A 24,927-nucleotide genomic window follows, 5' to 3' on the forward strand; every position below is an offset into this window, starting at 1 on the left:
TCCTTATAAAAAGGACCGGAGGGAGTATAATGATTAATTAATACTTCACAAATTAATCACGGATTAACTGAAGAATTGCTCCAAAATTATGTGTCCCCCACTCAAATGACTCTTTTACGCCGTCAGACGTGCTGTACCAAATTAACAACCGGCTTCAGGGGCACAAGCAAGTCGACATAAAAAATACTAGTAAAATACAATAAAATCAAATCTCATTTTAATTTTTTAATTAAAAGAAAATTCCCATTGGTCAAACGTAGCATCCTTATTGGTGAAGCCAAATAGCATAGAGTGATGTGTCTTTTTCTCCGATATATAGCAAAAAATCAAAATAACACAATCCAAAAAAAAAACCTGAAGAAATTTTGACTCAATTACCATTTTTCCATAAAACAATAATCTCCAAATTTTGAAAACCTTTTAATTTATTTCAACATTGACAAAAATCTCGATCAACAAAATTCTGTTTCTTTAATTTTCGTTTTACTATTCTTTTCATTATTACGGCACAAACTGAAACTGTTACAGAGCGAAGAAACCAAAAACCGTGAAAACCAACCAACGCGAGTTGGTGGTAGTTTCCGGCGACTTTTTTCTCTCTGCGCCGGAAAGTACTCTCTTCCTGATTCAATCAAACTCATTTCACCGATTCAATTTCATACAAACTCTTTAATTTGAATCTCGATGTGATTGTTTCGTGTTGTCGCTGAATTATCCAATGGGAAAGTTTGTAGCTGGTTTCGTGCTTCCTTCGTTGCTTCTAACAGGTTCGATACATTGCAATTTCTGTTTTCTCAATGAAGTAATATAATAGACTGAGCTTACTAGGTTTAATTAATTCAATTTTTATTGTTAAATCTTGTAATTTATTTCATTAATAGTTTCATTACTGCATTAGTTGTTCATAATTACTTACTGATAATTTGATTTATTTTTATATTATTTATTTTTGTATACGAAGTGAGAAACACCACTGAAACTCACACATAACTGGGAGGTCCCGGGTTCGAACTCGGGTTAAGGTGTTCAGTCCAACAATATCGGCATTGCTAGTTGAGCTAGGACATATGATGGACAATTTGTGATTAGACTAATTAGAGTCTTAAGATTTAAATGGCCTTGTATTATTGAGTATCCTCTACATCTTTGTTTTTAAATATTGTTTTAAATGGCCTTTTTGATATTTTTGTTTTCTTTCTTTATGTAGAAACATGTATGCATATTACTTCATTTTGTTGCAGTATGTTGCTAATTTTATCCGCTCTGTTTTCTTGCAGCTTCTTTGATCAACTGGAGTTTGATCTCTCTTGTTGATTTGATAGCATTTCTTCTACTTCTGTACAATGTATCACAATTAGGTAAGCTGCTTAGTTCTTTCGGTTTGGTTTTAAGTTATGTTTGCTTAAAGCGTTGGACTATAGTAGGGTTCAAGAGTTGAGAGAGACCGAATGTTTCAGATTTATGAAACATGGATTAAGCATTAACTGTCACTGATTCAGGTATAATTATATATATAGTGAGTTAACAGAGCTAACTGATTTAGTTAGCCTAACTACCATAACAGAAAGTCTATTAACAGAAGATGAAGGAAGCTCAACCGCATTGAGCTTGTCTCGTAGAAGAGGAAATCTTGATGATGGCAATGCCATGTTGGTCAGATCAGCCCACTGGTCCTGAACTGGAACATAAACACCAACAAGCTTTCATGAACAAAGACCCAGCTCGATGTCCTTCATGTGTGCACACAGAACTAGATTGTATGCCAAAGAAGCAGCCTTTTGATTGTCATAAAGTGTTGTACTAATGGAGAAGGGAACACTAAGTTCAGATAGTAATATTTGAATCCTAAGAATATCTAAACTAATTACATGGTATGATCACAACTCACAAGAGTCAAGAAGAATAAATACAAGTTCAACTCCCTAAGGACATAAATGAATTTAAACAACATTCGTGAATCTGAAAAATATGTGAACCTAAATATTGAATTTTGTTATTTATTTCCAGCAAATTCCTCTCTATTTCAAACAATTTTGGAAGTAGGCATGTATTTTCTCCTAGAGTTCATACAAATGAACACAGTCAATAGATATTGAAAGAATGTAGCTAGAGACTAGAGAGCATTTGAAGCCATAAAAGGAGCAGTTGATCTTGTTGTTCCCATGCAAGATAGGTCTCGTTACATGACCAAAATTAGGATCTTGTTCAAACAAAAAAATGGAGATAACTTCTGGTTAACTACATCATGGAAGACAACGAGCCTTGCAAAATAGGCCCCTGAAGCCTAAAATTATAATCATCAAGGTTTTCGCGAATGGTATGAGAAAAAGTCACCGAAGTAGAGGAGGAAACAGAGGATTGGACCCAAGAAAAGAATTTAGTGGAGGAACTTGCGGTAGAGATTGATGCACCAGTGTGTTTGGCTGTGGAGCTAGTGATTGCTTCAATTTGATGGAGGGCTTTAGGTTCATATCTTTATCATGTAGTTAGCTGTTAAAACTTAAAACTCTATCCTTGTGATAATAACTATGCCCGAAGATATTCATATGGATTGACATTTCTTCATTCTGTTTATTGATATTCTCTGGTTAACTCATTTGTGTTGTCTTTGATCTGTATATTTCATCACAACTAATGTTGGTTCTTGTTGTAGGATTTCATTTCCGAAGGAGGTTGTTATTGTGGCCAGTTTCTATCTTTTCTGCAGTTGCAATACTTTTTCAAGCGACTTATCTGGTACTATGGGCTATTAAGCCAATGTCATGGATAGCAGATGCTTGGTGGGCAAAACTGATTGGGTTTATGACGTGAGATCGATTTCTTTTTCATTTATTGTTTTGTTACTTTTTTTATATAATATACTGATTTGCTGTTTATTGGGGTGTCCTTTTGCAGAGTTCAGTCTTGGAAATCTCCTTATTTCTTGGTTATACAACTGCTAGTACTTCTTGTTGCTTTGCTTGATATATACGGGAAGACACATTTTCTGAATACATGGCAAGATTCATATTGGGGTCATTTAATATCAATTGTCGAACATTTAGGTTTGTAAGTAGTTTATTTTGACCGCTCTTGTTTATTTTTTTCTTTCTTTTTTGATTTGTATGTTTTGACTTTTTACTACACAGTATTTGTAAATTTGCTATATGAAATGCTGGTTTTCGCATGATTGTCTTTCCAAGAATATAAAACAATATCCCATAATATCTTGTTTTATCTCACATCTTGTTCTAATATTAGAGTATCTTGGATTATTACATAAGTTTAGTTTTCATATTTCTTAGTTATTATCATGATTTGTTTCCTGATTTCCCTATTTATTTAGGATTCTAATTTAGGAGTCTTGTTTCCTTATAAGTAGGGACTAGTGCTTAGTCCTTATTATCAAGTTAGTATCCGATTATTATCAATAATATTTGAAGTTCTTATTTCTCTCCCCCTTTTATTTAAAACCCATAACTAGAATATATTTTATCTAGGTTCTGGTTTGATTCTATGTGGCCTGCCTCGTCACCATTCCCCCATCTAGTCCTCAAATCTCTGGGAATGTAGTAATTGTTGTATTCAAAAACCCTTTTTTCTTTCTTCTTTGTTCCAGCTGATATCTGTTGTCGTGTTATCGTTTCTTTTGGACATGCTTTCAATTTTTCGGACCTCCTCAACCGCAACTATTGTTGTCCGCCTCCGCTTTTGTGGCAATAGTCCCCACCATACTAATTTCTTAACAGTGTTACTTGATGCTAATAATGTCATTTTTTTTTCTCTGTTTTTAGCTTCTCATCTTCGGGTGGCATCTTGCTTGCTGTTGCCTGCCATTCAGCTAGTTGTTGGAATTAGCCATCCTTCATGGGCCTCACTACCTTTTTTCGTTGGTAGCTGTGTTGGTCTTGTGGATTGGTCTTTAACAAGCAACTTTCTTGGGCTTTTCAGGTGATTTTACATGGATGTTTCCTTCATGCTCATTCATGATCTCTTTAGGTGTTGTTTGACACCCTTTTTCCTTTGGGCTTATGTCTGTGTATATGGTTCTAAAGGTGGTGGAGGCTTCTTCAGCTGTATGCGGGTGTTAATATTTTCCTGGTTTACATATATCAACTTCCTGTGGAATATCCAAGTATGGTTCATTGGACGGCTGACTTAATCGGTCTTTACAAAATATCTACCAATACTGAGTGGACCAAAGTTTGTTCCAGCCTTTCTCTCATAGTTTACTATATAATGGTTAGTATCTTGTTTTATAAATTTTGGTCAAACTGAATATGGTTGGAAGAGGTTACTTAAATAAATAATGGGCTTTCACATTTTAATATTAGGTACTGCAGGTCCAGTGTTGCATAAACCTCTTCACTTGTAGTATATTTGTTTCTTAATTCAGTAGGGCCTAACATGTAGAATATAAAGATTGAAAAGGTCTATGTTTTTGAGAACGATCTCTTATTGTGCATTGATGAGTGATGACCTTAAAAGGTTCTAAGGTGCTATTTCATCCCTTGGTTTAGCTATCATGAAACTCGCAGACATGATAACTGCGGGGAAATAGTAAAGTTCTAGTATTTGGTGACATAATTTGTCATGGACAGTTTGCTTGTAATCCGAATTTTGTGTTTCCCTTCAAAATAGGCTATAGTTGATTTTATTTGAGATCGAAAATATTGTTGTGTGTGTGTATATTATATATATAGGCACTAGTTTCCTATTCAATCCCAAGAATTAGGGGAAATAATTGACTAAGAAAGGAAATCTAAATCAACATCAAGACAAAATCACACAATACCCTAATGGATATTAATCATAATTACAATATCTCAACACTCCCCCTCAAGGTGGGTCAAGTTGATCCTTGGAATTGACAAAGGAGGTTCTGATGGTTTTGGCAATAATCTTCTCTCTCAGAAAGTGACAATCAACTTATATATGCTTTGTTCTCTCATGAAAAACTTGTTTGGAGGAGAGGTTCAAAGCTGACTGCTATCGCACACAAGTTTCATCATATCAATTTCACAAAAATGAAGTTCCTACAGTAAATGCTCCAACTACAAAAACTCAGACGTGGGATGTGCCGCAGCTTGATATTCAACTTATGTACTCGACTAAGCAACAACCATTTGCTTTTTGCTCTCCCATGAAATCAAATTTCCACCAACGAAAACACAAAAACCAGATTGTTTATCCCTTACATATCTTGCCGAATCAACATTTGAATACCAACGGTATCAAGTGATGCCTCTATAAGTGAAAACTAGCCTTTTCCCAAGGGACCCTTTACTGTACTTAAGAATTCAAACCACTGCATTCGAATGGCTGCCACAATGAGAGTTTAAGAACCAACTTACTGCACTAATAGAAAAAGATATGTCCGGCGTGGTCATTGTAAGATAATTCAATTTTCCGACATGTTTTCAGTATCTACCTGGATCATTATACAACTCCCACTGATTTGGAAGAAGTGGGGGCAATCCTCACATTATAAGCCGGTTATGTAAGGTTGTGTTAGGCCCAATCCAAAATTCTAAGATGGTATCAGAGTCTCTCTAAGATCCGTCGGGCCACCTGCTACCAGGTATTCGCTATCGGACCACTCACCATTTATATCCACGCACCAAGCCTAATAGTGTTGGGCATGAAGGGTGTGCTAAGAGTCCCACATTGGATGAGGGACGGCCTGAAAATATGTTTATAAGTGGGAGCGATCCTCACCTTACAAGTTAGTTTTGTAAGGTTAAGTTAGGCCCAACCCAAAATTCTGAGTTATGTTGCCAAACTGCTAGATACATGTGGTTCAAACTCTTTATGGTAGTCAACTTCTAACTGTGTTAAAGGGTTTTAGTTTTTGGAAATGCATAGAGCTTTAAATTTCGCTTAAGATTATGGTAATCAGATGAAAAGCAAAAGTAAATGAAACTTCACTTGGTTGAACAAAAAATTACAGGATATCTCGTGTATTTATAGATCTTAGAATCTGTGCTAGGCCTAACTCCAACTCAAAAATTAGGTCAAAGAGTGAGGATTGGCCAATTCTTATAAGGACAACTTTGACCATATCTCTAGTTGATGTGGGATCTCAATACACCCCCTCATTCCCAGTCTAAACATTTGGAGTGTGGACAAATGCAGCTGCCCAATAACAACACCCTCTCATGCCTAGGATTGAGCATCTAGAGTGTAAAGAAATATGGGCAGCTTAATTGCAGATATAGGACAGACTTTGATACCATCGTAGTAGTTGGACAACGCCTAACTTAACCCCAAAAGCTAGCTCAAAGTGTGAGGAATCTGAGGATTTCCTAAATCTTGTAAAGACAATTACTTTGGTCAAATCTATAGTCAATGCGAGATCTCAACACATACATTCATAGTCTTATGTACTAGGAACAACATACAAAGGTTAGGCAGAAAGATATTACAAGCTAAGCAGAAGAGCTATTAATAGTATAGAAAAGTAAAATAATACACAACAGTAAAACAGTAATATGCATTCAGTAAGTGAAGAAACAATCCGAGCATTTTCTTTTTCCCTTTGTTTTTTGGTAGCTTTATTTGTATTCTCAAACAAACTTAGTTCATGAAATGGAATGACTTTCATCTGGTACTCCCGCAAGAAGAGCTATGTGAATTATTGCCATTCATCTTTCAACATGGGGAACAATCAATATCTGTCTATTCTATACAAAATGATGTGACTGAAACTCTTTATTCTCTTATTTGTCTTCTCTTCTGCACCAAACTTTTGCTGTTTTTGACACTTTTGTTTTATAATTATTTCTTTGTTGTGATGCAGATATCTTTCATTAAATCCGATTTGGAGGAGATGGGTGTTATTATTTCCGCGACAGAATGTAGCATAACCGAGAAACTTCTTCCCTCTAAGCATTCATTTTTCATTCGTGAATCAAGGTAAGCAAATAAAAATAAGTATTGTTTAGGTTATCTAATGTATGGTATAGGAAAAAGTTGGTGGGATATTAACATGGCTATCCTTAAGCCCATAATTTTTTTTTATCTTTCAGGGCTACACTATCTCAAGTTTTTGGTTTTTTTAAAGGAGGATAATTTTGTGGAACATAATTAAAATAAATCATTGGGAATTATTTATTTTATATCGAAGACAGATTTTGCAGATTTGATTTGTATATTTTATTCCCTTGTATTTCCTTAGTTAGTAGATAGTCTATAAATTTGAATCTTAAACAACCTTTGTAAACAACCTTATTCAGATTTCAGAATAATATGAAGCCTGAAGGCAAAGAGAAAATAATATGGTAGGTATTGGGTAGTCTAAATATTTGTATTCCCTCGTATTTCCTTAGTAAGGTGGTAGGCATTCCCTTGTATTTCAGCCAGTAATGACTCTTATGTAAACTTTTGGAAGACCAATTTAATGTGACATGACTACTGTTTAAAAGTATTCAAAGTAAGCATTAAGGAATCTTAACTCACTTTCTGGTTGTATCACATTGTTTATTATTGTTAGGTTGTTCTTCTTTAAGATGGACGGTGTTACAAAGACGAGGTTGAAAAAATATGATGTTACAACTAATAAGTTAATTTTTTTTTTTTTATCAGATGATCTTTTTCACTTTAGATTTGCTGCTTCACTTCTTTATCAGATTATTTTTGGGGAATATGGAATGTGGCTTTAAATCCTGCTGTTTAATGTGCAGATCTGGTGTTAGGCACACAAATGTTTTACTCAGAGGAGCTGTTTTTCGAACCTTCAGTATCAACTTTTTCACGTATGGTTTCCCGGTATATATTCCTGAAACATATTAATATAATATAATCTGCTTGCTGTTATGGATAATAATTAATAAATGATGATAGAGCCATACACCTTTTGTCACAGTCCTTCCTTTATTGGTGCAATTGCATGTTTGGATTAGATTATTTTTAGGAGAATTTATTTCTTTTGTAAAGTTTTCTCAGTAAGGTTTTGATCATAAGCTGTTCTATTATGAACTCAAAAAAAGTTAATCTAAATGACTTACAAAGCTTATGATAAAGCTGGTGTTTGATTGTTTACTTTTCGTGGATAATTGCAACTAACAACGTATGTTCTAGAAATATTTGGAGATTTAGAAGAAATCACTTCAAGTCTTCAATGATTGATTAATTAAGCTATATCTGCTACAAATTATTAGCCATCCTCTTAACATTGCTCACCACTTGTACTATCTGTTGAAAATAAAATTGGATTGTGTAAATAAGGAGAGTAGCATATAATTAGGAGTAGGATGCCCTGTAATTTTTTCTATTATTATTATTATTATTATTATTATTATTATTATTATTTGTATTTATTGCATCTAAGTCTATGTAAAAAATCTCTGCTGTGTAGTTGAGACACAATTTTTAGCATATGACTATCTTATTTTCTTTCTCTCAATATGGTATCTAGAGCCTATTGAGAAGCTACCTTAAACCGTGCTTACCCAGTGGAACCAATGTCCTCCAGTGAATTTATTTTTTCCGGCAAAATCGTGTTCCAACTACGGCTTGCCTGCCCCCTGCTGCTGACTCATTCTGGCACTCCATTTTGACAGTTTTACGGCCACAACCACCTGTGCCGCCGCTGCACTTTTCGGACGAATCACCCCACCATCAGATTCGCCTCCTCCAGATTTACCCACCCACCAAAGAACTTCACCAGACAACCACACATGTGCTGTCACGCACAGCTGTATTCTCCGGCGTCAACCACCACCGGCCACGGTCGTACTTGCTTCGGCCTCCTGGTTCCAAATCTGCTCTCATTTTCCAGTTTCGAGACACTGATACACGCATTCTAGTTCAAACAACCCTTCCTCCCTCATGTTTCAACATGTTTTCCCGCTCGTGTAACTTAAATACTACTACTATTATTACCGATTTTTAACAAATTTAATACCACTATCAATTTTCTGAATTTCTATGATTAAGTCAATGTAGTCCTATATTTAGGGACAAAGGTAGTATTTGTTTATAAATTTTCCAAATTAATTATTTTGGCAGGTCTCCTTGTTGGCCCTTTCCTTTTGGAGCTTCCATTTCGCAAGCTTATGTGCATTTGGGCTACTTGCTTACGTTGGTTATATTATCTATGCCTTCCCTTCCTTATTTCGTCTACACCGGCTGAATGGCCTGCTTCTTGTATTCATTCTTTTGTGGGCTGTTAGCACCTATATATTTAATGTGGCGTTTACATTTCTGAATTGGAAACTTGGACGGGTAATTATGTCTTTCATTGTTACAATTTTTATCACAAACAAATGTTGATTTGAATACTTGTAAATAGTTGAAACTTGTTTACCAGGACATGAAAATCTGGGAGATGGTGGGTCTGTGGCATTACCCGATACCTGGTTTTTTTTTGCTTGCACAATTTTGTCTTGGAATTTTGGTGGCATTGGGTAATCTTGTGAACAATTCTGTTTTCCTCTGCTTGTCTGATGAGGGTGAGCAAACTTCAAATGACTGTTCCTCGGTAAAAGGTAATCAGTTACAATCTTGTCATGCCTGTTTCTTGGAAAACTCATCCCTCTTTAATTATTTGTTTATGTACAATCACTTACCCCTTTTATTTGTGACTTTATATGCTCGTATATTTAAGAGCAGAGTTCACTTGATTAATCATCTGATTAGAGACCAATTAAACGAAAAAGAAATCCGAAAAAGGAAACAAAAAAGTAGGCAACTCCCAGCATTTAATTAGAATTATAAAAATCCAGGAATTACAATAAAAGCAGAATAGTTGATCACAATCCTTGTAATTACGAGATGGCTACATGTATCTTTGAATTATTCAACATTTAGGCTTTTACAGCTTCTGTGTACGTCGTCTGGATGTTGTAGCCATTTTGGTTTGAAAACCTTTGTATATTCTTAGCATCTCTTCATTGCTTTGTGGTTCTGTCTTTAAAATAATAAAAAATTGCTGAAGAAAGAGACAGACAAATTTCATTAGAAAACATTATACTATAGAGCTTGCAGTTGCAATCACTTCCTGGCACGGACACACATGCATGTAAAGTTATCAATCCTGGAAATTGTCAGCTGAACACAATGAAAGCCAAGTAAACAAGTTATCCAAAAGTAAGAGCATGGAAAGAAACTTTCATTGTTTAGGTCGCTATTTACTTGTTAATTTTAACATTCATATTTGTATCAGTATTAAGTTGAGATTTACTTGCCTAGATAGATTGTATGCTACCCCCGTCTCCCAATGTTTCTATTAGAGTGTCATATTTCTTCATTTTCACCCGATATTTTTGGGTATCATATTTGGGGCGGCAAACAAAATAGTCTGTTAAATCATTATTGTTTTGATTTATGATTGGCTTAATACATAGAAAGTTGTGTATTTTCCTATTTTGTGCTTACTTAATATGCTTACTTAATATGTACATAGTTTATTAATTTATAATCTGATTTTTGTTGTTGAATTTTTTATGTTACTCCATTCCTTATTATAAGCAAATTTAACTAACTTCAGACATATTAAGGAAATCAGTTACAGACAATTAATTTATTTGATTTAATAAAAAACTATACAGACAATTACAAAAACACTAAACACCCTTCATACATAAGTTAAAAAAAATACAGCCTCTGTGCACGGCCGCTTTTAATTAAACTAGTACTGGTTGCCTAAACCTTCACTTATTCATCTTCTACGCTGCAGCCCCTCTTTCTATTCATTTCCACTTACCAACTAGTACTATTAGTAAAAAAAACCTTTGTTTTTTCTATAACTCAGCTTGTGGCATTGGAAAAAGAACATTACAGAAAATTGTTTTAATCAAATATAGTGGTATTGTAAAAACAAACAATAATTATATGAAGGGTATTATGGGAAGAATAATATTAAAAATTATAGAAGTAGTTAAAATTGCTTATAATAGAGAACAAAAAAGTTGATGTTTTTTTTGCTTATAGTAAGGAACGAAGGGAATATATTTTGTGATCACCGATTGACCATCTTAATTGTGCTCTGCTGTGACTTTTTTATCCTTATTCTTTTTCTTTCAATTGTTTTTGACTTACTAAATTAGATGTATTTTTATTTTGTTTTATTATCTTAATCTTTCTTATCCACAGTGGACGGAGAGACCAAGGTATTGATTGTTGCAACAATAGCATGGGGACTGCGCAAATGCTCGCGGGCCATCATGTTGGCATTGATCTTTCTCATTGCTATAAAACCTGGTTTCATCCATGCTGTATATAGTATGTTTCATTAAACCCTTACCGTGATCATTTACATTGAATTCATTTTACTGATTTGTGGAATATAATCCTTTACCTTATGGTAGTTTATTGACCAGTCTCTCTGTTTTGTCTTCAGTGATTTTCTTCTTGATTTATCTTTTGAGCCACAGTATCAGCAGAAAGTTAAGACAGGCTTTGATTCTTCTATGTGAGATTCATTTTGCACTGTTGTATATTCTTCAAATCAATTTGGTTTCTTCTGCATTGGAGAAAAAAGGCTCTGTAAGCATGGAAATTTTAATGCAATTAGGTATGAGATGGATTTAGCTGGTTTATACTTCTTAAATTTATAGCAATGCCGTATCAACATGCCTTCCCATTTGTTAGGTAATAAGGAAATGGAAGATTCACCATATGTTGTTTTGTGAATCGCTACAGGTTTTCTTGAAGAAGATAGTGCCTGGGATTTCTTGGAAGTAGCATTGCTTGCTTGCTTTTGCACAATTCATAACCACGGTTTTGAGATGTTATTTTCATTTTCTGCAATCATACAGCATGCCCCTAGCCCTCCTATTGGATTTAGCATCTTGAAGGCTGGGCTTAACAAATCTGTTCTATTGTCTGTATATTCTTCCTCCTCTGTGAGAAACAGTGATGAAAATTTCTCTTACGGTACATATCAAAATCATTTATGGTACTTTGTAATTTCATTTTATTTACTAGATATAGTGTATGATACATATATTTATAATTATATAATCATATAAATATGACATTAGTTCAAGCTTGTTGATATACCCATACTAATTATCTTTATTTGTACCCGGAGATTAATAGTAGGAAGTTGGTAAGCACATGTACTTTATGTTACATCAATTACTCAAAAGCAAGGTAGCGGGAGGATATATAAGTTCAGATAGGGTTAAATATAATTTTCGTCCCTACAAAATGGGGACCTTCTAAGTTTAATCCTTACTTAGTTTTTATTGTTTTTTTAGTCCCTACAAAATTGTCCTGCTTGCTGTTTAGTCAACATGTATTTTTTAATGTTTTTTTTGCAAGCATGTTTAGAACATTATGAAAAATTCCTTGTGCATAAAAATGAGCTCAAAACTTGATTTCTCGGTTCAGATTTTCGTTACTTTTAGTTTTATCTTGAACTTTTGGTGTTTAAAATATTCATATTTAATTCATCCCATTGTTAAAAATTTCTAAATTTTAGTAAATGAACATTTTATAATGTTCTAAATATGCCTGCAAAAAATCATCCACAAATTTAAAAGTTAAGAATAACTAAACAAATTTGGTTTTAGCAGGACTAAAACTGTGTGCAGAAAATTTTTGTGGGGACTAAAACAATAAAAGTTAAGCAATGACTAAACTTAGAAGGTCCCTATTTTGTAGGGAGCAAAAGCATATTTAACCCATTTATATATTATCTCTTCTAAGAAAATTGCCTGTTGGTGGCATTATGATTTAGTAATACCAAAAATTATTCTTAGACCTGCATGCTGTTACACAGGCTCTGCTTGGATCATGAAAAGATTGTAATCAAGCAAGTCTGCTTAGGTGCCTCTTAGTTTTTCAATTGGTTGTCTTTGGTTTTTGTTTTCCTACTATATAATGCAGGTTGTATTTTTCCCAATCTCCTTTTGAGTACCCCTTATACTCTTTGGAGCTTTCAATATATATGATTTGTTTTTTCCATTAAAAAAAAGCCAAGTCTGCTTATAGGTCACCTTAAGTACAGACATACGCAACTATTTGTAGAAAACCATGTCTAGTGAAACTAAGTATTTGTACTGCCACAAATTTTGAAGTTGCTACCTTATTGATTGTGATCCATGTTTCGTTCTCATTTATTTTTACAGAAAGAAGAATAGCATCATACCTCAGTGCAGTTGGGCAGAAGTTCCTATCTATATACCGATCATGTGGCACCTACATTGCTTTCCTGACTATTCTTTTTACAGTGTACATGGTGAAGCCTAATTACATATCATTTGGTTACATATTCCTTCTCCTTCTGTGGATTACTGGAAGACAACTTGTTGAGAGAACAAAAAAACAGCTTTGGCTTCCATTGAAAGTATATGCTATTTCAGTGTTTATCTTCATATACATCTTGAGCAGCTTTTCAAGCCTCGAGATGTGTTTGTCCAGAATGATAGATCTCTATTTTTATCTGGGATATGACTCAAAATCATCTTCTTTTGACAATGTTTGGGAATCTCTGGCAGTCTTAATTGTTATGCAACTTTATAGCTATGAGAGGAGGAAGAGCAAGCAGACTAGACAGGTTTACTTGGATCAGTTGGAACCAGGGCCACTTGGGTTTATCAAGCGATTTCTTATCTGGCACAGCCAGAAGATCTTGTTTATTGCTCTGTTTTATGCATCCTTAACCCCAATCAGTGCATTTGGTTTCTTGTATCTTCTTGGCTTAATTTTCTGCTCCATCTTACCAAAAACTTCTAGCATCCCATCCAAATCTTTCTTAGTATACACAGGTTTTCTGGTGACAGCGGAGTATCTTTTCCAGATGTGGGGTGAGCAAGCTAAAATGTTTCCCAGGCAAAAGTATTCTTATGTATCTATCTTTTTGGGCTTCCGCCTATACAGCCCAGGATTTTGGGGTCTAGAATCAGGATTGAGGGGGAAGGTGCTGGTTATTGTGGCTTGTACACTTCAATACAATGTCTTCCGTTGGTTGGAAAGGATGCCAAATATAGTGTTAAGCAAAGAACAGCTGGAAGAACCTTGTCCTTTGTTTGTTTCCACTGAAGATGCATTTGATGATGTTACTATATGCAATGAGGAAAGTAATCTGTCAAGTAATTCACACCTGCCAGCTGCATTACAAGAAGGGGCATCTAGCGATTCGCTGAACATTATAACCTCTGGTTTGCCTCGAACACATGATACTCCATCCGCTAATACTGGAGGTTCTGACAGCAATAACAAAAAGTATTCATTCGGGTTTATCTGGGGAAGCAACAAAGAGAGCCACAAGTGGAACAAGAAGCGAATTGTTTCTTTGAGAAAGGAGCGGTTTGAAACACAGAAAACTGTCTTAAAAATATATATGAAATTTTGGATGGAGAATATATTTAATCTGCTCGGTCTTGAGATAAACATGATCACGTTACTACTGGCAAGCTTTGCCTTGTTAAATGCACTATCCATGCTATATATTGCAATGCTTGCTGCTTGTATTCTTCTGAATCGGAAAATTATACGCAAAGTCTGGCCCATATTTGTCTTTTTGTTTGCTTCCATTCTCATCCTGGAATATTTTGTCATCTGGAATAATTTGTTACCTCTGAATTCCCATGGTACAAGTGAGATTCGTTGTCATGAATGCTGGAAAGCTTCAACTCTCTATTTCCATTATTGTGAGAAATGTTGGCTTGGTAGGGAATTTGACGGTTTTGTTTTAGTCTAAATATTTAGTTTATTGGCTGCTTAATTTTGTCCAGATTCCTGAATTATCTGTTGTCTTTTTGTTTTCCTCTTTGGAACATCTCCGTATGTGGATCAAATGGAAACTACTGATATCACATCAATTTTATACTACCTCCATCCCTAAATATAGGACCCCTTTGTGTAAATCATGGGAATTAAGAAAGTTGATTGTGATATTAAATTTGTTGACGGTTGATATGGATTTTACAAGTTTATCCTTTAAGAAAGAGACTTAGTTAATGTTTACATTAGTGTATTTATTAGAAATTGTAGAAACAGATGTAAATTAATTAGGGATATGTTTGGAAAGAAATAATTCAAAGAGGGTCTTATAAAAAGGGACAGAAAAATCTCAAGACGGTCTTATATTTAGGGGCGGAGGTAGTAACTGTTTAGGGGTTTTCCGCCAGTGTGTTTAATGTGCCTGTAATATAACTTTGCGCATTGAAATTGTCCTAACCATTTCACTGCCTTTTCTGATGTAGGACTTATTGTTGATGATCCCCGGACGTTGATCAGCTACTTTGTGGTATTCATGCTGGCCTGCTTCAAACTTCGTGCTGATCGCCTGTCTAACTTTTCAGGATCTTTGACATACCGTCAGATTATGTCTCAACGTAGGAACAAATTTGTTTGGAAAGATCTCTCTTTTGAAACTAAAAGCATGTGGACCATTCTTGATTATTTAAGGCTATACTGCTATTGCCATTTGTTAGATCTTGTGCTAATATTGATATTGATTACTGGTACACTTGAGTACGATATTCTGCATCTTGGTTATCTTGCCTTTGCTCTTGTATTCATTCGCATGAGACTTGAAATACTGAAGAAGAAAAACAAAATATTCAAGTTCTTGCGCATATACAATTTTGTTGTTATCGTACTTTCTCTTGCTTATCAGTCTCCTTTTGTTGGGGGACCAAGTGCTGGAAAGTGTGACACAGCAAATTCCATTTACGAGATGATTGGTTTTTATAAATATGATTATGGTTTTCGGATTACTGCAAGATCTGCAATTGTAGAGATTATCATTTTTGTGCTGGTATCTCTTCAGTCATATATGTTTTCCTCTCAAGAGTTTGATTATGTGTGTCGCTACCTGGAAGCAGAGCAAATTGGTGCAATTGTGCGTGAGCAAGAAAAAAAGGCTGCATGGAAAACTGCACAATTACAACAAATTCGTGAAAGTGAGGAGAAAAAACGACAGCGTAATATGCAGGTGGAGAAGATGAAATCTGAAATGCTGAACCTGCAAATACAGCTCCATAGCATGAATACGTCCACTAATTGCATTGATGGATTTTCACACAGCAGTGAGGGTTTAAGAAGGAGGAGGAGCACTTCTCTCATATCAAATAATGACATTGGAATCCCTGATAAAGAAGACCAGGTTTTGGGGAGACTAGATGACACGATAAGAGAGGATGCTGTTTTCCCAACTGAATCACATGAATCATCTGTTTGCATGGATGTGGGAACTCCATTAACAGAGGAGTACATAAAGCATTCGATTGATTCTCCTCTTTGTGAAATTACTGAAATAGACATTGATACTTCTTCTAGTGATTCAGGGAAAAAGGAAAAAGTTAAAGGGCAAGCAAAAGAAAACCCGTTGAAATCTGCTGTACAATTATTTGGTGATGGTGTTTCCCAGGTACAGTCCATTGGAAATCAGGCAGTTAATAACTTGGTGAGCTTTCTGAATATTTCACAAGAAGATTCTGATTCAAATGAGCAGCATACAAAAACAGAGGATCAGATATATGACGAGATGGAAAGTCAGAAACCTAGGCATATATATTTGGATCGTACTTCATCTGTGCAGTCTGATAAGAGTTCTGATGCTGCAAGTCTGCAGTTAGGAAGGATCTTTCGTTATATATGGTACCAGATGCGTTCCAACAATGATGTAGTATGTTATTGTTGCTTTGTTCTTGTGTTCTTATGGAACTTCAGTTTGCTATCAATAGTGTATCTTGGCGCTCTCTATTTGTATGCTTTGTGGGTTAATACAGGCCCAAGTTACATCTTTTGGGTTATCATGTTGATCTATACCGAAGTTTACATTTTACTTCAGTATCTGTACCAAATCATCCTCCAGCACTGTGGGTTGAGTATTGATCCTGGTCTGTTGAGAGAATTAGGTTTTCCAACACAGAAGGACATGTCTTCATTTGTTGTCAGTTCATTACCTCTTTTTCTTGTCTACTTATTTACCCTCATTCAAAGCTCCATAACACCCAAAGATGGAGAATGGACGTCTTCTATTGACTTCAAATTTAAGAGGAATGATCTCCACACAAAAGATAATCGCACTAGTTATGGCTGGCGAGAGAAAGCGTGGAATCTGTTAACTCAGATGACTAACATGGTAAAACTGGTAGTGAGAAGCTTTTCTAGGTACTGGAAATCACTTACACAGGGAGCAGAATCGCCTCCTTATTTTGTTCAGGTGTCTATGGATGTCAACTTCTGGCCAGAGGATGGGATTCAACCAGAGAGGATTGAATCTGGAATTAATAAGTTGCTCAGTGTTATCCACAGGGATAAGTGCAAGGAAAAGAACCCAAATATTTGCTCTTTTGCTAGTAGGGTTAACATTCAAAGCATTGAAAGAAGTAAAGAGAATTCAAGTGTTGCCTCGGTGGTTTTCGAGGTTGTGTATGCCTCACCTATAATTGATTGTTCTTCAGCAGAATGGAATAAATCTTTAACTCCAGCAGCTGATGTTGCCAAGGAAATCCTCAAAGCTCAGCGTGCAGGTTTTGTAGAAGAAGTGGGATTCCCTTACCGTATTCTTTCTGTAATTGGTGGAGGCAAGAGAGAAGTTGATTTGTATGCCTACGTATTTTGTGCAGATCTGATTGTATTCTTTCTTGTTGCTATCTTCTACCAGTCTGTCATAAAAAACAAAAGTGACATTCTCGAAGTGTATCAGCTCGAAGACCAGTTTCCAAAAGAATATGTCTTTATTTTAATGGTACGTCTTTAATTTTTCCTTTTTCGTTGCTTTTGTTCTTTTGACAGGGCTGGAAAATTTGTCAGCCACAATTGTACCATTAACCTAAAAATAATTTAACTCATACTATGTTAGAAACTGAAAAGAAAGAACATTTTAATCTTCATACTGTGCATGTTCCCTCTTTGGGATGCTCTCAGCTGTTACTGAAGAATTTGATGGGGATGACATTCCCTTGTAGTATTCGCGTGTAGTTTTTCTTTTTGGGTCCCTAGGCCCTCTTTAGTACAAAAAAGGGTTTTATTAAAAGAATAGGAGATTAGACACTATGAAATCTTACCCTTCAACAACAGTTTTTAACGCTATTCAATAGATGTTTCCCCGAACCAAATGCTCCCTCTCCCTATATTCATCTTCCTATTTTATTATGTATGCTAATTCTCTATAATTAACCAAGTAATTTCTCTAGTTGTCACTAACTAGCTTTTCCTTATTTTCTATCCTAACAATAATACTGTTGTATATAAATAGTAAATCTTTTATTATTAGTTCAGACCCTTCAACCTTGTACTTGAGGTTGAAATTAGGCATCTGACAGTATTTTCATTAGTGTAGTGCCCCTCTTCACCCTCTTGCTCATTTTCGGCCGCTTCTGTAGAATTTGGTAAGGAAGCACAACTGATGCAAAAACCTACTCGAGAAAGAGAATAGAGGCCATCTTGTATCCAGAATTTCAGTCTGATTGCTTATAGGCTTGGGCTAGGCCCGTCGGTTAGAATTAAATTTGAGGCTACTTTTTTTTATTAAACACATCACCCTTCCCCCTTGTTTTAATATTTTTGTCTCAAATACCCGCCCTTTTCTAGAAAGCCTCCCCATTGACTCTACACCATCCAATTTAGTTTTTTCTTTCACTCTAGAACTCTTACCAATACTAAGTGATTAAGGGATTGATCCTTCCACCCCCACTGTTACAATAAAAATTGAGTTTCAGCACAAGGTAGGTAGGCATCTGCATTTCCCATGCTTCACGCCTAAAATGGCTCTTGCACAACAGAGCATGTTAGAGATGTAATAATAAAATTCATGACAGCTTGAGCTTTTGGAATTGTCAGTTCGTGACATTTGTTATGCTGGAAAATTGTGTAGAATTTTTGAAATGGTTCAGTTTATTTTTATTGTTCTTTTGTTTTTCAAATAGAAAGGAAAATTTGTTTAAAAAAAAAATAAAAAATAGAAAGGAACATTTGGCATGCTTAAGCAACATTTGGTTCAGTTTCTCTTTGATTGATGCAATGTTGAAATGACTAGACAATTTATTTCATTTTGCATTTATTTAATCAGCTAGAGGTGTCATGTCATATAGACTCCTAACAGAAATTACTTCTTGTACTCAGGCTATCTTCTTCTTGATTGTACTTGATCGTATAATATACCTCTGCTCATTTGCCACGGGGAAAGTGATTTTCTACATTTTCAATCTCATTCTCTTCACGTATTCAGTTACAGAGTATGATTGGCAGTTGGATCCATCTCGACAACATGCAGCTCAGTTAGCTCTCCGTGCCATATTTCTTGCAAAATCAGTTTCTCTAGGATTGCAGGCTGTACAAATCCGATATGGCATTCCTAACAAGAGCACATTGTATCGACAATTTTTGACTAGTGAAGTTTCACGAATCAACTACTTAGGATATAGACTTTATCGTGCTCTTCCATTCCTTTATGAATTACGATGCGTACTTGACTGGTCGTGCACAACTACATCCCTCACCATGTATGACTGGCTAAAGGTATATATGTAAATATCACTGCTTACTGTATTTATTCCAAAAAGTATAATTTCCATTCTTCGACAATCGACACTTTTTTGGAAACAAATTTGATAAACGGCCATATTCACTGATTCATCTTTTGTACTACCTTGGCTCTGAACTATACTTAATTTATTGATAGAATCAAAATTTACCTCTGGAATATATTGCTTTTAAAAGGCATGTTATTTTATTATTGATAGAAAAGCTGTTTTAGTATATATATATATATATATATATATGAGGAGGGATCAAATTACACCGGTGTAACATTTGAGTAATGTTACACCGCTCAATAACGCTTCAACGAATACAAATTTTACAAAATCCACCGTTGGATTGAAAGTTTATATCATTTAGATCATCCATGTTCAATTTTACAAAAATCTAAAATCGTTTGATATGTTATTGAGACCGATCAAGATTAACGCTTTATGTGTTTTTATTGAATACCGTTAAGCTTGATCAATCTCAATAACATATCAAATGATTTTAGATTTTTATATAATTGAATATGAATGATCTATATGATATAAACTTTCAATCCAACGGTGGATTTTGTAAAATTTGTATTCGTTGAAGCGTTATTGAGCGGTGTAACATTACTCAAATGTTACACCGGTGTAATTTGATCCCTCCCCTATATATATATATATATATATATATATATATATATATATATATATATAGGGAAGGGATCAAATTACACCGGTGTAACATTTGAGTAATGTTACACCGCTCAATAACGCTTTAACGAATACAAATTTTACAAAATCTACCGTTTGATTGAAAGTTTATATCATATAGATCATCTATGTTAGAATTTATAAAAATCTAAAATCGTTTGATATGTTATTGAGATTGATCAAGATGAATGGTATTCAATAAAAACGCATAAACCATTAATCTTGATTGGTTTCAATAACATACCAAACGATTTTAGATTTTTGTAAAAATTAATATGGATTATCTATACGATATAAGCTTTCAATCCAACGGTGGATTTTGTAAAATTTGTATTCGTTAAAGCGTTATTGAGCGGTGTAACATTACTCAAATGTTACACCGGTGTAATTTGATCCCTCCCCATATATATAAATATATATATATATATATATATATATATATATATATATATATATATATATATATGCATTTTATTGCTCCTGGTAATTAAGGTAGATCTTGTTCCTTTTGGTGGTTTATTTTCAGCTTGATTTTGTGGTCGAGGTTGTCTCCAGTATGTATTTGTACCTCTAATTTTGAAATGATGGTTGGTTGCCAGTTTGTTTTGTGATCTTTCTGCCCCTCAATAACTTTACACGACCTTCTCTCAATAATTTTTCTGTCAACAATAGCTAGCAGGAAAAGATAAATTTAAACTTTGATAATCAATGAAGAATTTCTCATATAGGTAAAAAAAATGATGTTCTTTATGGATGGTTCAGTTTAAAAATGTTAGGATTACATACAAAGGTTCATAACACCTATGTGTTTGGTAAAACCCACCTGTTTCAGATTGAAGAACAAAAATATTAAAAATGGTTGGCCAAAATTTGTCTTTAGAATGTAAATGGCAATACATAGTCGAGTATCGTCTGTGGTATCATCTGGCGTATGGATAGCTTATTTAGATTTATCTACTAGCATAATCAAATGTGTGGGTGTTGAGAGCCTATGAAATTAGTTTATGACATGTGTATAAGTTATATTTGGCTTATTTTTGAAACCAGTTTGCATCTTATACGAAAACAATTTGATAACATTTTTTCTTTTTGAATATAGAAATAGTTCTTAAATAAGTGCCTTAGGTCATTCTACCATTAGTGCCTACAACATATCATAGATAGGACTTTAGGACTGTTGAATGTCTTGTAGGAGAGATTAGTAGGCATCTTAAAGATATCAGGTAGAGCTTGGTTTTCATGTTGTGCTGTTTTTTAACTACTAATGGATTCTGCTTAGTTAGGAAACTAACACCTGTATATTTTTTCCCCATTTTGATAGCTTGAGGACATAAATGCAAGTTTGTACCTTGTCAAATGTGATTCTGTCTTGAATAGAGCTACACACAAACAGGGGGATAAGCAAACGAAAATGACCAAATGCTGCAACGGGATTTGCCTGTTTTTTGTATTAATTTGTGTTATATGGGCTCCAATGCTGGTAAGAAAATGATAAAAGTTGTTGATTTTATAGTTTACTAATTATTTGTAGGATATGGTTTTAATTCTGGTGCTTCTGCTTTGTTAGTATGCAAACCCACACTTAAACTGAATGGCATGTCATTAATTTTATTTTATTTTTTATTTTTTGAAAACTCAGTATCCGGCCTAAGGACCGATTAATTTGAGGGGACCAATCCCATAGTCAGAGTTTTTTTTTTTTTTTTACTCCGTACGGACTAGCCCACCAAAATTGGCACCATGGGGAATCAAACTTGAGCCTTGAGAGGAGCACACTCCAAGGTCCCAAGCCAACTCCACTAGGCCAACCCAAGTGGGTTACGACATCAGGTCCTGGGTAATTTATTAGCCACTAGGTTTGGTCTATTGGGGAGGGGTTTGGATAATATGTTTGAGGTTCAAACGTCATTGGCTCCAATGTAACCAAAAAACACGGCCCAAATTTTGCTATACTTATATTATTATTAGAACAGTATTGAATTATGTATCAGGACTGTACGTGTTATTACAAGGCCCGCAGTAATGTCCTAACATTACTGCGCGCCTTGTAGACCTTGGATTTGTGTTACAACTCTCTGATTTGACACTTCAGGCACTACCAAATTATGTTGATTTTGACTGTTATCTCTGGCTTTCTGCAACTAATTTACTATGATACAAACTTTTGTAATATTAATTTTCATTGAATGGTTTAATGAAAACTGTCATTGAATGGTTTTATTGATCTTAATTGATGTTTCTTAGTTTACTGCTTACTCTTCATTGTTTTCACGCACAGTTTATTTACTTTTTTCAAATAAAGTTGCTGTTCTTTTCCCAAATATATAATTTAATAATGATGCTATATTCTCAATGTCTTGGAACGCTGGTGCGTGTTTAGATATCAGTAGGGTACTCGGGTGTTAGTTTTGTTTTTTATTGAAGTCGAATGCATTTATCCCACTTATGTTCAATTGTTCATGTACTTTGACCATTGCAATTTTCCAATCACGGCAATAGCATATAACAAATTTTATTGAAGTTTATATTTTATTATTTTTCCTTACAGATGTATAGCAGTGGTAACCCCACAAACATTGCGAACCCGATTAAAGATGCTAGCTTTCAGATTGATATCAAGACAGTGAGCGGAAGGTTGAATTTGTACCAAACTACTCTGTGTGAAAGAATCCAGTGGGATTCACTCAATTCGGATGTCAATGCTGATCCCGATGGCTATTTGAGTGCATATAATACGAATGATATCCAATTGATATGCTGTCAAGCTGATGCTAGTACATTATGGCTTGTTCCACTTGTAGTTCAGACTAGGTTGATTCAGTCCCTTGAATGGTATTCTGACATGGAAATTTTTTTCACCTGGATGCTTTCAAGGGACAGGCCAAAAGGGAAAGAACTTGTGAAATATGAAAAGGCTATTGATCCTCAATATCTTCCGACACAGTCTGATGTTCAAAAAGTTCTTAACGGCTCTATGAACAGCTTTAGGATTTATAATGTTTATCCAAGATATTTCCGGGTCACTGGTTCAGGTGACGTTAGACCTTTGGAGGAGGTAGCAGATGGTGTTGATTTCTCATATTACTGTTATATTTATATATGTTTTTCCATAGATTGTTCCTTAATTGCTATTGAAAATTTTGAATTCAATTTTTCAGGATATTGCTGTTAGTGCTGATCTCGTTTTAAATCGTGAGCAGTTTGAGTGGTGGGCCTTTAAAGATATTAATCCATCAAATATAAGTAGATTCTGTGGAGGTTTGACAGGACCTATGGCGATCATAATATCTGAGGAAACACCGCCACGTAAGTTGGCCGTGTCATTTTTTCTCCAAAAACAAATGACCATATGTCTTTAATTGCATTGCCTAATAATACTTTGCATAGTGTTTCTGATATTGTCATATTGCTTCAGAGGGTATTCTTGGTGACACACTCAGCAAGTTCAGCATATGGGGGCTTTATATAACCTTTGTTCTAGCTGTTGGACGCTTCATCAGACTCCAGTGCTCTGACTTAAGGATGAGAATTCCCTTCGAGAACCTACCTGCCTGTGATAGGTACTTTGGGTTTCTTTCCAAAAGAAATCCATGCAAATGAATGAATAATATACAATTTTGCCCTTGGGAATTTCTCAACCCAATTAATTAAATGATACTTATGCTCCTGAACACGTGTCATTCTACTGTGATGCTGTTGGTAAACCTCTTTAAGATACATCATGTTGTAACTTACATTACTTTTTGTCACATGCTTCTCATGTAGGTTGATAGCCATTTGTGAGGATATATATAATGCAAGAGCTGAGGGTGAGCTTGGAGTTGAAGAGGTCCTTTACTGGACGCTCGTGAAGATATATCGGTCTCCTCACATGCTGCTTGAATACACCAAACCTGATTAAGACGTTAGGGGTTGAGAACCATCTTCTGGTCATACGCGTTAAAGGGGCTTAATGCTCACATATGCTTTGAGTGCCATGCATATAGGACGAGGTCAGATCTCGGGGCAGTACAATGCAGGTGGATGGCCGCATAAGAAGTTTAGACCAACTTTGCAACATGTTTGGTGCGGTATTCTATATGGATTATGAATCATGTCTCTGGCAAGGGCAGCATCGTGATTCGTGATTGTGTAATTATACATGTGCATGACAGAAAGTTTGTAGTAATTATTTTTGAGAAAATCGTGTATACAGTGTAAAATGTAGTCAATAGTCAATACCAGAGAAGAAATCAAGCAAATATGTATAGTTGTTAGCCAGGAAGAGTGATTTTCTGTTGCATTTCACTCACCTTTCAATCACAGTACAGCTTGATTAATTCAACAGTAAATTATGATCCGAGTGTTAGCACTTAGCATGATTGCCTAGTTTTGTAATTCAAAGGGAAATACTCACTAAGGAATATATAGTCTAATGCTTCTCCTATCCCCTTAAAAATTAAAATTCCTTGCTCTTTTTTGGAAAATAAAAACCAACCAAAAGTTAAAATTTTAATTATAATATGCATTAAATGATAACATGAATAATTAACAAAAAACCAAAATTTCGTGTCTAATTTTTTCAATTTATGTTCATAAAGCTAAAGAAAAAAAACTTTTCGTGTTCTTTTTCTTTTACCTACAAAAGATTGAATCAGTAGCTATCAAAAGTAGTACTTGCTGATCGTTTTAGTTTTCAACATTTTTTTTAAAAATAAATAAATTAGTATTAGTTAATTAATAGTGGTAAATTAAGTAACTCATGTTTATACAACTATCTACCTGTTTGTTAATTTCATTGTCCCAGTTGAAATCTATGGTATGTTTATATGGAGGGTTT

The 24,927-nt window shown here is 34.8% G+C and overlaps 1 protein-coding gene across 6 annotated transcripts; it reads left to right on the forward strand.

Moving 5' to 3' along the window:
- Window positions 1-341: 341 nt before the first annotated feature.
- Window positions 342-24,546, forward strand: LOC123915504 (piezo-type mechanosensitive ion channel homolog). 6 transcript variants are annotated; one of them, XM_045966692.1, is made up of 21 exons: window positions 342-767; window positions 1,278-1,358; window positions 2,654-2,807; window positions 2,896-3,044; window positions 3,774-3,930; window positions 4,035-4,221; window positions 6,779-6,894; window positions 7,662-7,746; window positions 8,989-9,204; window positions 9,290-9,467; window positions 11,074-11,202; window positions 11,321-11,494; window positions 11,623-11,856; window positions 13,056-14,597; window positions 15,135-17,629; window positions 19,006-19,401; window positions 21,430-21,588; window positions 22,657-23,163; window positions 23,267-23,414; window positions 23,524-23,668; window positions 23,874-24,546. In XM_045966692.1, the coding sequence occupies exons 1-21, from the start codon at window positions 719-721 to the stop codon at window positions 24,007-24,009; spliced, it is 7,437 nt and encodes a 2,478-aa protein (XP_045822648.1). In that variant the 5' UTR covers window positions 342-718; the 3' UTR covers window positions 24,010-24,546. The 6 variants fall into 6 exon arrangements, with proteins under 6 accessions (XP_045822648.1, XP_045822725.1, XP_045822872.1 ...); XM_045966769.1 differs by lacking the exons at window positions 342-767; window positions 1,278-1,358 and adding an exon at window positions 2,306-2,465; XM_045966845.1 differs by lacking the exons at window positions 342-767; window positions 1,278-1,358; window positions 2,654-2,807; window positions 3,774-3,930 and having other exon boundaries at window positions 2,916-3,044; window positions 3,931-4,221.
- Window positions 24,547-24,927: the final 381 nt, after the last annotated feature.

The sequence above is a fragment of the Trifolium pratense genome, linkage group LG1 (genome assembly GCF_020283565.1).
Source record: "Trifolium pratense cultivar HEN17-A07 linkage group LG1, ARS_RC_1.1, whole genome shotgun sequence".
NCBI classification, from domain to species: Eukaryota; Viridiplantae; Streptophyta; class Magnoliopsida; order Fabales; family Fabaceae; genus Trifolium; species Trifolium pratense.

What these genes read in the sequence shown, in the direction of transcription:
- LOC123915504 (XM_045966692.1), top strand. Translation starts at nt 719, where the DNA reads ATGGGAAAGTTTGTAGCTGGTTTCGTGCTTCCTTCGTTGCTTCTAACA. An exon ending in CCATGTATGACTGGCTAAAG is followed by an intron (nt 19,402 to 21,429) that starts GTATATATGTAA and finishes CCATTTTGATAG; the next exon opens with CTTGAGGACATAAATGCAAG. An exon ending in ATCTGAGGAAACACCGCCAC is followed by an intron (nt 23,415 to 23,523) that starts GTAAGTTGGCCG and finishes ATATTGCTTCAG; the next exon opens with AGGGTATTCTTGGTGACACA.